We start from the raw sequence: 18161 nt of genomic DNA on the forward strand, positions 1-18161 counted from the left end.
CCCAAGCCAAACTGCTTTCCTCGCAATATCCTCGGGGAAACGACCGAACTCGCTTTTTACCGCTAAATTACAGCTGGCATTAATGGTAAGTTTGAAGACGGTACCTCTTCCGTACATTCCTCTATCAATGCAGTTATGAGCGCTTGAGAATTTGCATTGATTGACGTCTGGTTCGTAGAGGGCGGAGTCCGGAGCGATGACACGTCAGAAGACAGCTGAAACGGGTGTCTAGGTGTGCGGAGGGAGAAAGCGCCGTTATTGACGGAACTCCTCAGCATCTCGTCATTGTGCTGCCCCAGCTGAAGAGTGCACAACAGGCAACACGGCTGAAAGCATGAGGATTTCAGTGCTGATGTCTCTCATCAGGGCGACAGGGCCGATTATTGTGGGCATCTCTCTGGGATTCACCCTGAGTCTCCTTAGCGGCACCTGGGTGGGTAAGTCCTGCGACTCTGACGGGATAGGAGCCGCCGACGAGATGCTCATAGAGCAGCCTGAGAGTTTAAAGGGGGCCCGTAAACCTAGTTCGATATTCAGTGGTACCACTGACAACGGAAATATCGAAGAGGATTTTAAGCCCAGAATAGTGCCTTACAACAAGCCCGCACAACAGGGTCCTCCAAAAAAAGTTTTCAGGTTGGTGTACCATGTAGTATAGTTAGTGACTCTATGCATAGCCCATAGAAAGAGCAGTCTGTAGATGTACTTTCAGCATGCACACGAGATTGTAAGTGCTTTGCAAAACTTTAAGGATACAGACAGAACATTTTATTAACAAACCACCAGCATCCCAAGTGGATAGGTTTGATCTATTCTCTTTGTGGCTGTGGAACACTTTGCAAGAGGACTGCTGCTTAACTGTTGAACATTGTTTTATTCACACTTGTAAATGCACATGAATATGCTATATGTAGGAGCAGGGATCCTGAGTCGTGATCTTGCTCCTTGACCTCTCCAGCAGTATGATGTCATTAGGGCACATTAAGCGCGCTGTCAATCACGGATCAGTGTTTCAGTAATCTGAACTACAGTGCGTCCTGAATAGTGACCATAACAAGACAACAGCGTCCTTAAAGAAAACAAGACACGCGTAAACAAATATTGTTACTTATTTACCAAGTGTTAGGCTACTTAATTATTTTACTGATTTACCATGGTAATCAAAGTATTTGACAAAATATCATAGCTAATAAAATTATATAGGCCACAATTAAACCATATTAAATGATTCGAACTGTGTAAGAAGCTTTTGGAATCTTTCTGTTATTTGTGCATATTTAAAACATACTGTAATTATTTTATGTAAAAATACATACTTTACAAAGTTATGATTATTAGTCCCCCTCGTGCCGCCAAATAGCATTCTGAGATGATATTCTTCTTACCACAATTGTACAGAGCGGTTATCTGAGTTACCGTAGACTTTGTCAGTTCGAACCAGTCTGACCGTTCTCCATTGACCTCTCTCATCAACAAGCATTTCTGTCCACAGAACTGCCGCTCACTGGGTGTTTTTTGTTTTTGGCACCGTCCGGAGTAAATTCTAGAGACTGTTGTGTGTGAAAATCCCAGGAGATCAGCAGTTACAGAAATACTCAAACCAGCCCGTCTGGCACCAACAATCAATCTATGCGATTATCTAATCAGCCAATCGTGTGGTAGCAGTGCATTGCATACAATCATTCAGATATGGGTCAGGAGCTTCAGTTAATGTTCACATCAACCATCAGAATGAGGAAATGTGATCTCAGTGATTTGGAGCGTGGCATGATTGTTGGTGCCAGACGGGCTGGTTTGAGTATTTCTGTAACTGCTGATCTCCTGGGATTTTCACGCACAACAGAGCTTAAGTATAATGATAAAAAGCTTTAAAATATCATAGCATAGCATTCTGTACACATCATGTTGACTTTCAAAATAATGATCAAAACATGTTTTCTACAATACAAATTTGTGTTCGGCACCACAAGCATCATCCAATTTAAATGTAAAAGTTTTAAGTAGGTTACCAGAGAACATTATTGTTACTACTTCCACTGTAGGAGTAATGTGAATACTAAAAGAACTTTGCAGTTTGCAGTTTGCAGTTTGCACTTATATTAACATGTTATAGGTAACACAAGTAAGCTGCTTATTTTGAACTGGACGTGCTTGCAGATGTGTGTGGTATGTTATGAATTGTTGGGGCGGTTCATTTGATTAATGCAAACACAGCTTCTGACTTGCAAATCCAACTATTTGCTGTGATTCATATTTCTTTACTCGTTTATTTCTTAGAGCCAAGTATGCCAGCACAGAGCTTGGAATTCGTGAGCGTCTTTTTGCTTCAGTATTTACCTCCAAAACCACCCTGAACACTTTAGCTGTGGCCATCAACCGGACACTCAACCACCACCTGGATGGCCGACTCATCTTCTTCACAGGCACTCGCAATCGCAAACTCCCACATGGAATGTTTGTGGTTGCTCATGGTGATGAGCGTCCAGTCCCAAACATGTTCCACTCTGTCAGATATCTTCTAGAACACCACATCGCTGAGTATGATTGGTTCTACCTTGTTCAGGATTTCACCTATACCCAGCCCGATAGGCTGAAGACCTTAGTAAGCCACCTGAGCATGGACCTTAAACTTTACATGGGCCATCCAGGAGAGTTCATTGGAGGTGAAACACAGGGGAGATATTGCCACAGTGGACCAGGATTTCTACTGTCACGTGCACTACTTCTAAAGCTCCAGCCTTTTTTAGAGCAATGTAGGACTGACATCGTAAGTGTCAGACCTGATGAGTGGCTCGGTCGCTGTATCATTGATTATACTGGCATCAGCTGTGTGGAGGAATATGAGGTAAGGGGTCATAATTAGTAGGGAATTTATAACAAACATTCAGTATTATTAAAATATTATTTTAAGTCCAGTCCTGGAAACACAAATGGCATCAATAGTAAAACAATCAAAATCTTACCAATTATTTTTCTTTTCCATTTTTTTTTATTTCCTTACATTTGTTTCTCTTTTGCTTATTCTGTTCACACATTTTAATGAAGATAACATAATTTACCCACTGTAAATCTCTTTGTAGCAGAAAGTGGCAATAGCAGTGTTGACTGAATGGCTGTACTGTGCACTGTACTTTCTACAGAGTCGTTTCTGCATCTGCGTTGGCACACGAATACAGTTACATTTCTCACATCATGAGATTCCAATTAGCCCCAAGATAAAATAGTATCTATCCCAGGACAAATGTGGCAGAGAGAGAGTTGTGTGTGTGTGTGTGTGTTGGGGGGGGGGGGGTAAGTGCCTGAACTATGTACAGATCATCCTGGCAAACTCTAAAAAACAGGCCTGTGTAAAGTAAACTTTTCATGTAGCTGGTTGGCAATGTTTTTGCTGGTCATAAATGACTACATTTTTCACCTAGGGTCTCAAGTTTCAGCAGGAAACCACATTACCCAAGAGCCCATGCTTTATTCAGAGGGTGTGCTGTTTTATGTTGAAGGGCTCAGTGCAACAGGAGGCCAAATGATCAATAGTTCACAGTATTTTTCAATTCGGAGGCAGGTACACTTACGCACTCAAACAAGGTCACAGTCATGTGAAAATATTCTGCACATGTTCAAATCATGTTTCTCTTAAAATCAGCACCAGAGACAGTAGAGAACAGTGCATGTACTTGTTAAGATGTCATAAGTGTATTAAAGGAATAGTTCACCCAAAAATGAAAATTTGCTGATAATTTACTCACCTTCAGGCCATCCAAGATGTATCTGAGTTTCTTTCTTCATCAAAACAGAATTTAAGATTTTTAGGATTTCATTTCAGGCCTCCTCCTTTAAACAATGCAAGTGAATGTCCTCCATTTTTTTGATGGTCCAAAATGCATATTTAGGGTGCATCAAATTAATCCACACGACTCCAGTCAACAAATAAAGTCCTTCTGAACCCAAACGATTGATTATTTTTAGAAACAAAACAATACTTATATATTTTTTAACTACAAATGTTCGCTTCCTTACATCTCTGTGACGCACGCTCATGAGAGGGATGAAGTAAGCTCGTTGGTAAGGTCACACGTCACGTGGAGGAGGAGGCAGGAAGCGCGTCATTGTTTACAAGCGCAGGAGCGCTGTACAAAAGTTGAATTGCCTTTGCTGTAGATTTGTATTTGTATAAGTGTATTGTTCAAAATGGTCATTTGGCATGTGTATCCTGGATGCTTCAACCTTCAGAAACCCCAAAGAAAATGCATACCGGGAAAAGTATGAGCTTTTCATCGATTGCCTATACATGATCATGAGCGACTGAAGCTCTGGCTTATCGCGCTGAACCTGGATATCAGTACACCCCTACATTCTCTCAAATATTGGAGGGTGTGCAGTGAACATTTTACCCCTGAGGATTTCAGATCATCGAAAGAAAAAACGGTCGACATCTGAATTCATCGGCTGTGCTCGTGCTGTTTTTCCAGTGAACTCAGGTATGTGTGAAAACTTCGTCATTGTCACGCCTCCCTCGGGCCCTACACCTCCCTCAGCGCTCCGCTCCTCATCACCCGATTTCTAATTCACCGCACATGCACTCAATTCACTCGCTCATCACTGCCTGCATAAATAATCTTTCACGCCACTTCACAGTCAAGTGTCACACAAAGGACTCTAGTTTGACTGCGCTGCTCTCACGCAGTATTTATTTACCTGTCTGTATTTGCTCTTGATCTTCGTTGATATATGTTTAGTGCTTACACTGCTGTTTCGTCCCGTTACCTCTTCTTCAGTTTGTGAAGCTTCTCTTCTGTGTGATATCACCTGTACCATTGATCTCACTGTGTAAACCCTGTAAATCTTGTGAATCTCAGTAAACGCTCTCACACTTAGTTTCACTAACTACAACTTTTGTGGCTTGAATTCCTGACAGTCATATAGCTTATATATTTTTGCTAAAGAAAAAGCACAAGTAGATAACGTAACGGCATTGCTCCGAAATAAAGGATGGTTATTTACTGCAGTAAGGTTTTTTTTTTTTTTTTATTATCATTTGGAAATTATTTTATTTTATTTTATATTGTTTTGAAATTGTTTTGGACTGTTTTGGTTTGTTAGTGGCACTTGGTCTGTGGTCTGTGCAAGTTTCTCTTGTAAACAATGATGCGCTTCCAAAAATCATAAATTCTGTTTTGATGAAGAAAGAAACTCAGATACATCTTGGATGGACTGAGGGTGAGTAAATTATCAGCAAATTTTCATTTTTGGGTGAGCTATTCCTTTAAGCAGTGGCATGCACTGTAAGTGGAATGTTTGAGTTGGTGTGTTAAATGTGATTGGACATGGGTGGTGTCTACTGGCTCCTTTGAGGATTATACCCATTATCATTGCTTTGCCATAGTTAGGGTTTGAGTTAGGACCTTTGCACTTTAAATAGACTGATCTGATTGAATGACTCACTCTGTACCACATGTTTTAAACAAAATATATCTTTAAACTAAATTTAGGAAAGAACTTTAAACTGAATTTAGTAATTAATAGTTACTTACTCATTAATTAATTAATACAATATCTTTATTGGAAGGTCAGCACAGAAATGCAAAATCATGATTACTCCAAAGATCCCCAGAGAAACCAGAATCATTGGCTCCCATTAGGTAAGCTGACAGTCACATGCAGGGACATCATATCATTAAATTAGGTTTAGGACAGTCCCTTTCAGTTAGAACAGTTTCGAGATCATTTGCACATTGATGTAAAAGCAGTGACCTAAACATGAAACATCTGTATTTCCAACTGATTTTTACATGTTGTTGGAATACATTAAGCAAGTGAGCCTCCAGATACCAGGATTACTTTACTGGAATTATGTACATGGACTGCTGCTGAGCCACAGAATAAATGACTTCCTGTTCTCAGCATGGCCAGCTGCAGACCTGCTGAAAGTTGTTAAGTTAATTAACATGATTATTACAAGATATTAAACAGCATTACTGCACATTGCAGGGGTCTGCTGACCACAGCTGACCAGAATTAACCCAGAGGTGCTGTCTGTAAAATATTTACATTTAGTGCGAAATGTTGTTAATGTATATTAAAATAAATAAATTAATGTGATTATATTGACATACTATACAGCATATACTGTATTTCTATCTACTGTATATATATATTGAGCCCTATTTTAAGAGCGCTAGCCCTAAGAGCAGCACTATGCTCAGAGTCATAAGTACAAAGTCAATGGGCATGGTCATGAAGTTTTGGTATTTTCATGCCTAGGCGCAAGTGGGTTTGGCGAAATCACACGTGCAACATGTTAATGGGCTGGGTTAAGTGCAATTTAATTGTAAGGCTCTCTTCCGATTATTGCAGCGTCTGTGTCCTATAATATAGTCCATTCCCTCAAGCACCAGCGATATAAACAAAAACAGCAAATTCATTAGAAGTTGGTAATGTAAATGGGCTGACTGTATGCAATGAATTAGAATAATAGAAATATAGACACGCTCCTTTTATATGCTTAAATTGTTATTCTCATCATGATTTGGATGTATGCTCCATTAAACTGTAAGGAATGTAAGTATTATTAATAATTTTCATCTACTTACACACAAGTCATGGCACATAATAATAGTGATAGTATCAGCATGCACTTCACTTCTACCGGTCAATTTTGAACTATTTAATTCATTTATTGAAACACAAAAAAATGAATCCAAAAATATTTCTAAATTCAAATTACACTTAAAACTAAACAAAAATATATTCAAAATAACAAAAAGGTAAAAAAAAAAAAAAAAAAATCATACTAAATCCAAACATTTTATCCTTTGCAACTTCTTTCACTGGCACCTTTGGCATTGACATCACTCTATGACAACAGGTGGAAAAACACCAGTACAATTAGATCATAAATACAATTGTAAATGTAAACTTAATAATAATATATGAAAAATTATCCAAGACCTATGGGTACTTTAACACAAATCTCATAAATTTTGTCTTGTACAAAAACAGACCTGCTTTTGGGGCCTGGGTAGCTCAGCAAGTAAAGAAGTTGACTACCACACCTGGAGTCGCAAGTTCGAATCCAGGGCATGCTGAGTGACTCTAGCCAGGTCTCCTAAGCAACCAAATTGGCCCGGTTGCTAGGGTGGGTAGTCACATTGGGTTAACCTCCTCGTGGTCGCTATAATGTGGTTCTCGCTCTCGGTGGGGCACGTGGTGAGTTGTGTGTGGATGCCGTGGAGAATAGCATGGGCCTCCACACACGCTATGTCTCTGCGGTAATGCGCTCAACAAGTCACGTGATAAGATGCGCGGATTGATGGTCTCAGACGTGGAGGCAACTGAGATCCATCCTTCGCCACCCGGATTGAGGCGAGCCACTACGCCACCACAAGGACTTAGAGTGCATTGGGAATTGGGCATTCCAAATTGGGGAGAAAAATAAAAATTCTTTAATAAAAAAAAAACAAAAAAAAAACAGACCTGCTTTTGAAACATCTAGCGCAATGACCTGTTTCTCAGGAAAATAGCAAATTGTGCTTCATGCCACTTCATTTACATACAATATACCCACAGTTTGTGTGCATACACCCACAGATAGCGCAAACCCTTTCACCCACACCCACTCGTGCTTTGCTCTGGCATGAAAATTGCAATTGAAAATTGCACTTTGTTCGTACTGTAGCTCTGTGCTTTGCGCACTCACGAAAATAGAGCCCAATGTATTTAAATAATTTTCTGATCTAGTTTCAATTTTGGTTTATCTCAGGGGCTGATTTATAATAATTTTGCAATGGAAAATAATATAGACCTTCACAGAATGGGGGATGATGCATTCCAGAATGCTCTCACCGTTTATCCTGTGACCAGTGCAGATCTTATGTACCGTCTGCACAAAAATTTCACGGAAATAGAGCTGCAGAGGACTTATGAGGAGATTGAGAAACTGCAGGTTAGAGTGCACTACACTTCTTATAAAAACATGCAAACATTCACAGAGTTCTTTTTCTCATAAGTTTAGATACCCCTTACAGAACATGGACTATGTTTATCATTTTGTTCAATCAGAGGGATTATAAAAATTGCACACAAAAAATATATATTTTTTATTATTATTTAGTACTGCCCTGATAAAGCTTTTTTATTTTTTATAAAGCTAACATTACATATATTACATAAAGTTGTGTTGCGTCCTTAAGCATCAATGAATGAAAATTGAGGGACCCATATCTGTACACAAAATGTTGTATATACAGATTGATCTCACAGTGAAATCGGAAATAGTAGGATGACTTTTTTTATTATCATTAAAATTGATCTGTGCTTACTGAAATTTGAAACACTGCCCCCAGTGGCCAAAGCAGTAAGTGTTGTTGGGAGTATGGGCATGTGTGAGCTCCATTTTCCAGGTTTAATGTTCAGTGAGGGGCATCAAAAGCGAGTTGTGAAGCAAATTGTTTTTGCCATGTTTCCGTGTGATCATGTTGGCATATAGTGTTTGATGCTCAAGGAGGCAACACACAATATTAAGAACCAAGGCCATGTAAACTTTTGAGCAGGATAATTTGTGTAAATTAATTATTATCCTGTTGTGTGGAATATACTACTATTATACATTTTAAATGCTAAAATGTAGATTTTAGCATTTAAAAATGCTAAAATCTACAGATTCTGCAAGGGATGTGTAAACTTGCGAGAAAAAAAAGGTATGCAAACTTATGAGCACAACTGCATATTACTACTTTAGTACTATGCTATGTAACACTCACGTATAGAATGACATTTTGTTTACAAAAAGCCATCAAAATAACCATTTTATTTTCACCACAGACATTTTGAATGTGTTTTATAATACGTAATAGTATTTTTATTGTGTTAATTAGAACTTTTTTTAACAGTTCATGCATCTTACTTTTTTCCCACAGTCTGAGATAAAGAATGTCAGTGAAGTAGCAGTGGATGGAAACAAGAGCGCTTTGTGGCCCGTCGGCATTCAACCTCCCTTTGAACCCAAGAGCCGCTTTGAGGTATTACGCTGGGACTACTTCACCGAAGAGCATCTGTTCTCCTGCGTGGATGGCGCCCCCAAGTGTCAGCTTAATGGCGCGGATCGTGACGATGTAGCTGATGTCATCAAGGTTGCCCTTGCAGAGCTTAACAAGAAATACAGCCCTGTTGTACAGCTAAGTGCTCCACAGCTGGTGAATGGTTACAGACGTTTTGACCATACACGTGGGATGGAGTACACCCTGGACCTGCAGTTCCAGGCCATGACTGAGTCTGGTCACCAGAAATCTATAGCCCGGCGTGTGCACCTTGTGCGACCCCTCAGCCAGGTAGAGATTATCCCCATGCCTTACGTCACTGAGGGTACGCGGGTACAAGTTCTCCTACCCCTCACCAGTTATGAGTCCCATATAGCGCTGCGCTTCTTAGATCACTTCTCCTCCAATCTGTTTGAGACCGGTGAGAATGCAGTTCTTAACCTGCTGTTCACCTACGAACCTGCTGAGGCCCAGAAAGTGAGTACAAATGATGTCTTTGCAGAGGTCAAGACAAAGGTTGCCGTTGTTGAGCACAGATATCCCAGCGTAAAGGTGTCATGGATAAGCATAAAGACAGAGAGTCCCGGTGTCCTGCGGATCCTGGACATTGTTTCTAGGAAGCACGCCGTGGACACACTCTTCCTTCTGGTCACATCAGACACCGTACTCAACTCGGAATTCTTGAATCGCTGCCGCATGAATGCCATCAGTGGCTTGCAAGCTTTCTTTCCCATCCACTTCCAAGATTTTGATCCCCGCGTAGCTTATCCAGAACAGACGCCCCCGGCCTCACCAGACCTTGTCAGGGAGGCAGGTCATTTTGACCGCTACACTTTTGAGGAAGCATGCTTCTACAACTCGGACTACATGACGTCGCGCACACGGATGCCTAGGGATCTGCAGGAGAATGAGGAGTTGCTGGAGAGCTTGGACCTTTATGATGTGTTTGTGCAGTACTCGGGACTGCACGTCTTCCGTGCTGTCGAGCCTGCTTTGCGTCAGGCATATCGCAACCGTACTTGTGATCCACGACTAAATGAGGATGTGTTCCACCGATGTCTCCAGAGCACTTTGGAGGGCCGGGGGTCGCGTTCCCAGCTGGCCATGCTAATATTTGAACAAGAGCAAGGCAATAGCACCTGAGGAGCTTCACAAGTATAAACAGTGGGGTACCTCTTAACTGTAGATTGTCTAAATGCTAGCAGTATTACTTCTCTTCAACATCTAACAAGCAGTTTTCTAGTAAAAGAAGACTGATTAGCCAAGAGTTATGTTTGACTATGAAGGGTGGAAGATCTAAAGAAGTATTCTGAGACCTTGAAGTGTCTGAAGTCACATCTATTCAATGAGCAATTGATTCACTAACTGTTAATGCACTAAAGAAATCTAATTTTCATCTCTCTTCTCATTTGTACTTTTTGGAGCAATTTTTGAACTTTTGTATTGCGGCATCTGTCATTTTGCTGCATCCTAAGGATGAATTGCTTTTTGGGGATGTATTCCTCATTTGTAAATGTAATGTTGGAGTTTGTGGCGGAGGTTGGAAAGAGAATGTGAATCAAAATGTTCAGAAGTTATAGTGAAAGGATTTGTTTAGCATCTTTTATTGTGGCAGCAGCTAAGGGAACAGAGGATAATGTATGTTTACAAGATAACTGGACAGTTCAGAAAGGGCAAATGTATCAAAGTATTTCCATAATTTCTTTTGCATTATTCCAGTTTTCTGAATCCGCCCGTGTTAGAAATGCATTCCAGTCTTCCACCCACACCTCATTTTCTGGTTAGCTGTGGCTGACTGAGGCAACCTAACTACTATATTGTCCATGTACAAATCCGTGCCTTTAAATCTGCCCCTTCACAGTGAAATTCATCTCAGCTATGCAACTAACCTATAAAATGAACATAAAAACCCTTTTTGTTCCCCTGTCTTGCACATGAACCAAAGCATGAATATTTATAATGTCATATGATGTCACGTTTTGGTGGTTAGTTTGTTTTTCTTTTCTTCATCAAAACCTGTTTGTTAGCAGAATACCAGGTGTTGAGCTCTGTGGATCTGAAATGCTGTAATGAGATTACAGAGTTAGTGCATTGCACTGCAGATGTTTACTGTACGCACCAGGCTGCCGTTAACAGAAACGATTACAGATAACGATCTTTAGAGGCTCAAATTCTATTTTTGTTGAAAGTCTGTCAATATATGTGAGGGTCATTTTTTATCTATTGTTATTATTATTATTATTATGTATGGTCGCAACTCATTCACCACAACTTCTGTTATACATGCAATGAATTGTTTTATCCATGTGATCCTTAGATAAAAACAACATTTATTTACCAAATACTTTGACTGTATTTGTTTATCTTGAATTACATAATTCAATATGACAACTCTACCCTTGAATGTCCACCATTATGGATCCACCAGTGACCAGACTGTGCTTCAGTTGTTGTTGTTGTTCAAGTATGATGCCCATTAGGTGGCAGTAAAAGCAGTTTTTTTTTTCCCTCAATGCAACATTGTCCTCATGAACAAGGTTTATCTGTGGTAATTCGCAATTACATTAATCAAGACATGCAATTGTATATATATATATATATATATATATATATATATATATATATATATATATATATATATATATATATATATTATAATTAATTAGATTAGATTAATTAATTAGATTAATGTAATTGCACATTTCCATTTAGAAACAATATAAACTCATGGCAGTTTAAGGTTTTTCATTTTCAGCTGCAGTTACTGTGTTCTGGTCCATTACAGACTGAACTTTCTGATTTGTGACAAGATGGAAATGATGGTAAAATATATTCAGCGAATGTTTCTACAATTTTCAGTTTTCCTTTTCTATTTGAATGTGTTTCACTTTTAAATGTTAATACAAAAGAGATCGTTTAATAGTGTTTTTTATTTCCTTTGTAATTTTTACTAGAGCTGTTTTTCAGTGAACAGCTCTAGTGTGTTTTTTTTTTTTCACATTTCAAACCTTAAGACAGACTGCTCTGTTTTAAGGACTACAGCACAACTGAAAAGTTACATAAGACTGAACAGAACATAACACCTACTCACAGAGAGACGAGTGGCATATTTTAGCTGTTCTCCTACAGAGAAGTCTCATTACGTTCTTAAGAAATGTAAAAAGGTGAAATGGTGAAAGCACTGCACATTACCACAGGGAGAAACCAACTTTTACTGCACTGGAGAGCATTTGCTTCAACTCTCTGTTGATCCTAACAACTTTCATTCAGTTGCTATTTGAACGTCATTGAAAAGGGAAAGTTTTAATTAGATTTGTGCGGTGAAGTGTTTTCTTCTTGATCTCTCAAAGTCCATAGTAGGTCCATCCAGACAAAAACAAAAAAACAAAAAACAATGTCATCATAAAAAACAACAAATGTGCATATGAAAAACACATTGTGTGTTTTTTTCCTCTGGTACAGACATGAAACAATGAAAACAGTTTCCACTGATATGGTGTGACTGGTTTGAACTGGTTTCACATGAGGTCCTGGATTAGACTTTGGCTGTAGCTTTTATTAGTGAACAAAGTAAATAAAATGATGTATATTTTAGGTGTATGAGGTCCAATTTAGGATCCCAATTTCAAGTTCAGTGATTTGAAAAAAATACAATAAAAATAGATGCATAGAGGAAGATGAATCCCTTAGCAAGCAAAGTCCTGCTGTACGACTGGTTGTGCGTTATGATGGTTTGGTAGTATTGAAGTTGGATGTGCACTGTGTGGTTGAGCCATTTTTATATCATTAGCTGCCTGTTGACAAAAAAACACATGATATGGATTTTTTGGGTACATCAATTATAAGGTGTGGGGTGCATAAACCAAAAAAAAAAAAAAAATCAATTTTCAGCAAGTCATTGCTTCAGTTTCTATGACTCACCTTAACTTTGACATCTTCAAATCTGACTGTAGCTATAGTTCCAGCAGCCAGCTGAGCTCTCAGGTTCTGTTCTCGAAGGTTCTTTGTTCTCTGGATCTGCTCTTGGATCAAGTTCCGTTGGTTCTGATGTTTCTGGCTTTTATTTGGTTTCAGTAGTCGCTTGATTTTGTATTTAACCACCTAGAAAAGTAAAGATCAAATTCAGAATGAAAGAACAAAAGACATTATTTAGATAGTTGATTAATAATGTGTCAATGGGCTTTTTATATCATTCACATTTATGCATTTGGCAGACATTTTTATCCAAAGCAACTTACAGTGCCCTAATTACAGGGACAATCCCCCTGGAGCAACCTGGATTTAAGTGCCTTGCCCAAGGACACAATGGTGGTGGCTGTGGGGATTGAACCAACAACCTTTTGCTTACCAGTTCACCACTCCACACCATATCAACATCAATATTTTCAATTAAAATGTATATGAATGCATAAGGGAAATTGTGCATCTTAGATCCTGTAACTGGTCACTGGTTAATTTTTTCCACACCTTTTTTACCTTTACAAGTTCATTTTGAATGATCCTGACCAGGTACAAATATAGTCTATCAATTACAGCGTTTGGTAGTTTTGGACTGCAGAATTGTATTAGCTAATCAGATTACAAATATCAATTACTTGTTATTAGATTACTTTTTAAACGTGCATAATCCGATTTTTTGTTACTTTTTATGGATTACATGATTACATAATGACATTGCCATTTTAATACTCATAAAATGTGATTTATCAAAACATGCAATAAGGAATACAAAAGTAATCATATTGCCTTATAAAAGAACTTGCATATTGCTGTTTTTAAATATTTTTAGAAGGAGCATAGCACTTCACACTGCATGAAAATACCTCATAGATATAGTCAAATATTTCCAGTATAGTAAGGATACTGGCTCCAATGAAGAGCCCCATTTGTCCACCGATGTCTCCTGGAAATGTAAATCAAAAAGAGGCAGCATAAAAGAGAGAGTGAAGTCTGCGTTTCACAGACAGTACTGTAAATTGATTGTCTAATATTATTCCTGTCATTAGTAAACCTTAGTACTTCTTTGAAAAGGTGGATATGTTACACTGTATGAATAGCTGTAGTATGAATGGTTGCAGTGTGTGGTGATTACAAGAGTACCTAACAGTCCAGCAATGTCGTACGCTTTCTTCTGTTCTATTGTCTCATAGTTAAGGGCCTCAAAGAAAATATCCAATATGAGAAAGTTGTCTCTGCAAGTTCATAAGATGTAACAATGAAAAGTTTAATGAACATGTTAAAATCTCATGCAGGCCAACAGTATGGAATGAGCCCATTATTATTTGTATAATGGAAAAAAAGGATTAGCACCAAATATGGTCAAGAAAATAATTAGTGAAATATCAGAATGCAATTTTAGTGGAAGCTATTAAAATGGCTTCTCCCCTTTTATTAAGCCAGTGAATGGAGGATCACAATTAAATTTTTCATCCCATTATATAACTGACCGAATAGAGCCTGGAGTTTGGACAATAGGAATTCTGTAATAATTATAAGAAAAGACTGAATAGAATTTAGGAGTGAAGCAGATTTTGTAAATGTGCTGTGCAGGTATCCTAGCATATTTTTGTTTCTTTGGAAACAAAAGTGCAGAGTTTACTTTCTCTTTGGTCTGTGCTGTAGGTAAATACATAATGATGTTCAAATATGTTCAACGGCACACAAAAAAGTGAGTGTATGCCTTTATGCATGAGATTTACCTGATGTATTCCTCAGATTTCTGGTATTTGCGAGAAAGGTATCGAGCAGAGCCCCTGCTGGGGATTTTGACCATAGAGAGCTCTTTTCCATACCGAGTCATATTACATGGTGTCTCACAGGGACATAAGTCACCTGTGCTCTTCTGTAGTAAAGCTGGAGAGGTGTACAGGAAATACGGATGACTTATACTTGGTGAGGAAAGTACTGAAATGAATGGTGATGTGGTTATCAATATACACGGATCGATAACCAAGCTCTCAGTGTCATTCAATAGTTGTAAAATGCATGAAGTTGCTTTTAAAACCTCAATTAAGTCAAATCAATAGAGTCATCAAAGATCACCATTTAAGAAAACATAGGATCTTAGCATTTACAGTGAATGGACTGAAGTAATGTGTTAAGGACTCTTCTTAGAGGATCTTACCTAATGCTTTGTCAACACACTTGATTTTACTGGGTGTGCAGAAATCAGCATCACCTGTAGAGATACTTGACTTGTGAAAATTGAACCAACACATCAGTATGATGGCTTGTAGATTATTTACAGAAATGTGCTCCAAAAAGCATAAGAATACTAATTTCCAAGAAACCCACAATGAAACGGTGAATGATGGTATACATCTGATGGTTTTCTGTGAACACCCGACAATGTGACAGCAGCTGTATTTTACAGGTGGTGTGACAAGTACCGACATGGCGCATTTGTTCATTCGGGTACTGTACATATGGTTTTTATGACAAAAATCATACTTTCAATCTACAACACACGCACCTGGCATGTGCACCATCCTGCAGTTACACTCTCTCTGCACCTGTGTGCTCTCACAGTGCAGTCTGCAAGCGCTGATGCTGTAGGTGTCATATCCTGGGATCACAGGCTCAGACGAAGTCCGACAGTTTCCCCACGGCTGTGGCAGGTACGTTAGCTAGAAAGACATCAGAGATTTAGAGAAAGTCTGAGTGTCTCTGCTTATTTGTGTGCCAGTGTGCAACCTATGGCTCTTATATAATTAGCACTTGAGTTGATTTTCTAAAATGAAATACTTTGCCCATGCAGTCTCAAAAAGAAAAAGAATGATTGGCTATGGAACAAAATCCAGGCCCAATTACAGTGCTTTTAATTGTATACCTGTCGGTACCAGACATTTCTACTTTATGTAAATTAGGTCATAATTCATAACTTCTTAAAAGGGTCATGACATGAGGAATCAAATTTTCCTTGATTTCCTTGACCATTGTATTATCAAAACATACTGTAAGTTTCCGAACTGCAAACTTCCTCCTTAACAGAAAAAGAGCATTTATTTAAACCAGGCTCCAGAAACGGGTACATCTGCAAATACAAATACATCTGCATATCTTCAGCAAGACATCAATGCCTATTTTTCATCATTGCACTCTTGGACCCACCCACTGGAGCTTACTGCTCAGTTTCAGGTGAAGAGGAGAGAGGGCCTGTGATGCGAGATTCATCCAAAGGGGACTTACACAGGACACCTTCATGTGCCTATCTGGATTTAAATGTTTTCTACGTGCCGCTTTTAAAAGACGCATTGTCAAGTTATAAATAAAAAAATGTAAAAAGTTCCTTGCTGTTTTGAAGGCGTCCTGGACCGTTTTTGCACCCCTCTGTGCTATTTTTAATTGTTAGTCTTTTGTAAACATGCACTATATGGATGACTTTGATAGTTTTGATGCGTTTTCCGGCGATGTGCGCCGTGTTTTAAGAGTGGTACAAGTGCAACTTTTAAACACAAGTCTCATTCTGCTGCTGCCACTGACTGGGAGAAAATTGCTGTTCCTGTGTGTAAACAAACATGGAATATGTGAGATGTGAAGACCAGCATCTCTGCTTTGGCCTGTTGAAGCACCTAGCATCACCATGGATTGTATTAAGTTAGCATTTTCAGAACATTTCAGCATGGATTGTATGTTCCCTATCTGTCACTCACTCGATGTTGTGTCAATGTAGTGACACTAGGGGTCACTCTTGGGAGCTGTTTGAAAAAAGGCCAATGAGAATTGGTGAGTGGAATTTGCATGCCACTCCCCGGGACATACGGGTATAAAAGGAGCTGGTATGCAACCACTCATTCAGATTTTCTCTTTGGAGCCGAGCGGTTCTATTCATTGAAGCTGAATTCATCTGCGAAGTTCATTCACCTCATCTGCTGGTTTCTATGGCGCATTTCGGCGACTTCTACCCCTCTGCACCCGTGGAGTGCAGAGAACGCTCCTGGGCGCTTCGGCAGAAACAACTAAAAGTGTATATTCTAAAAAAAAAAAGAGTATATTTTCTTTCTAAAAGAGCGGCACACACGGAACATCTTTTTAAAGATGCCTTTCCGTCTGTGTGTTATTCCTGGTTGTGGTCGATATCTCTGTGCTTCTGATGGCCACGATCGCTGTCTTACGTGTCTGGGCACTTCCCACGCGGAGACATCGTTCGTGGATGGGTCTTGTCCTCACTGAGAGAACATAACCATGGCAACGCTGTGGTCGCGGCTTGCATTCGTAAGAAAGCAAGCCACCCCAGCGGCTCCCCACCTCGGTCCTTCTACCTACGGGTATGAGGCCATGCCGGTTAGCACTGGGGGTGATTTGGGGACCTCAATGGTACCACCTCCAACGGGTATCCCCCCACGGCCTCCCATTCCCAAACATGCTCACTTGCTCTGGTCAGGCTCGTCTCAGGGCGAGTTCGACATCTCGTTCGGAGCCCGGGAAGAAGACAAGTTATCGAGCGCAGCATCGGAGAGCGGGCTCATCCAGTTGGACACAGAGGCTTCGACTGGGCTTCCTCCTTTGGGAGTGGTCGCCCAGTCCCAGGCTGACGCGGAAATGACGGACATGCTTTCCCGGGGGGCCGCGAGCGTCAGGCTAGAGTGGTTTTCTTGTTCTCTGGGTCACATGTTCGGTGTGCACGGCCGTCGTCACGACCACCGTCCACCGACCCATCTTTGCAGGTATGGCGCCCCAGCGGCGGTCCACCCGCCTCTGTGTGCCCAGCTGTGGCACAAACACGCCCACGCTGGATTTGGTCCGGTAGACTATGGGGATGAGACTCCTCCTCCCCCCTCCTCGGCCAATCTTATGGTGGGCGGCAGGAGCCAGGTAAGTGCTTAGATGTCCCTGGACTCAGCATGGCCACAGGGCTCGAATCCACTCGATGTGGCACCTCGAGCTCTGCCCCGCAGCTAGGCCCCATCCGCCGGTACGTCCGACATGATCATTCCCTTTGTCCCCCTCGCCCGGAGTTTGGACGCGTGGCTCACGCTTTCCAACCCGTCGCGGTGTCTGAGCCGGACCGTCCAACTCGGCTACGTGATTCAGTTCACCAGGCACCCGCCCAGGTTCAGCGCCGTCCGCTTCACGTCGGTGAAGGACGAGAACACCGCTACCTTGCGTGTGGAGATCGCTACCCTTCTG

General features: G+C 40.2%; 2 protein-coding genes across 3 annotated transcripts in view; one reads left to right on the forward strand and one right to left on the reverse strand.

Moving 5' to 3' along the window:
* Positions 1 to 334: 334 nt before the first annotated feature.
* Positions 335 to 10447, forward strand: LOC127449196 (chondroitin sulfate synthase 2-like). Of its 2 annotated transcripts, XM_051712456.1 has the most exons (4): positions 335 to 636; positions 2278 to 2845; positions 7757 to 7939; positions 8913 to 10447. In XM_051712456.1, exons 1-4 carry the CDS (start codon positions 335 to 337, stop codon positions 10173 to 10175), a joined length of 2316 nt encoding a protein of 771 aa, XP_051568416.1. In that variant the 3' UTR covers positions 10176 to 10447. The 2 variants fall into 2 exon arrangements, with proteins under 2 accessions (XP_051568416.1, XP_051568417.1); XM_051712457.1 differs by lacking the exon at positions 7757 to 7939.
* Positions 10448 to 11962: 1515 nt separating this feature from the next.
* Positions 11963 to 18161, reverse strand: part of LOC127448859 (acid-sensing ion channel 4-B-like) — a 50946-nt gene continuing 44747 nt past the window's right edge. Inside the window, exons 4-10 of the mRNA XM_051711724.1 lie at positions 15505 to 15658; positions 15157 to 15210; positions 14732 to 14885; positions 14133 to 14224; positions 13856 to 13935; positions 12954 to 13133; positions 11963 to 12826 (exon numbers count right to left, since the gene is read on the reverse strand). Of these exons, the coding sequence (XP_051567684.1) occupies positions 12719 to 12826; positions 12954 to 13133; positions 13856 to 13935; positions 14133 to 14224; positions 14732 to 14885; positions 15157 to 15210; positions 15505 to 15658 (822 nt within the window). The 3' untranslated portion in view covers positions 11963 to 12718. The remainder of the gene's footprint in view (positions 12827 to 12953; positions 13134 to 13855; positions 13936 to 14132; positions 14225 to 14731; positions 14886 to 15156; positions 15211 to 15504; positions 15659 to 18161) is intronic.

Source organism: Myxocyprinus asiaticus, chromosome 12, assembly GCF_019703515.2.
Source record: "Myxocyprinus asiaticus isolate MX2 ecotype Aquarium Trade chromosome 12, UBuf_Myxa_2, whole genome shotgun sequence".
NCBI classification, from domain to species: Eukaryota; Metazoa; Chordata; class Actinopteri; order Cypriniformes; family Catostomidae; genus Myxocyprinus; species Myxocyprinus asiaticus.

What these genes read in the sequence shown, in the direction of transcription:
- LOC127449196 (XM_051712456.1), top strand. Translation starts at nt 335, where the DNA reads ATGAGGATTTCAGTGCTGATGTCTCTCATCAGGGCGACAGGGCCGATT. An exon ending in CCTCCAAAAAAAGTTTTCAG is followed by an intron (nt 637 to 2,277) that starts GTTGGTGTACCA and finishes TTTATTTCTTAG; the next exon opens with AGCCAAGTATGCCAGCACAG. An exon ending in AGGAGATTGAGAAACTGCAG is followed by an intron (nt 7,940 to 8,912) that starts GTTAGAGTGCAC and finishes TTTTTCCCACAG; the next exon opens with TCTGAGATAAAGAATGTCAG.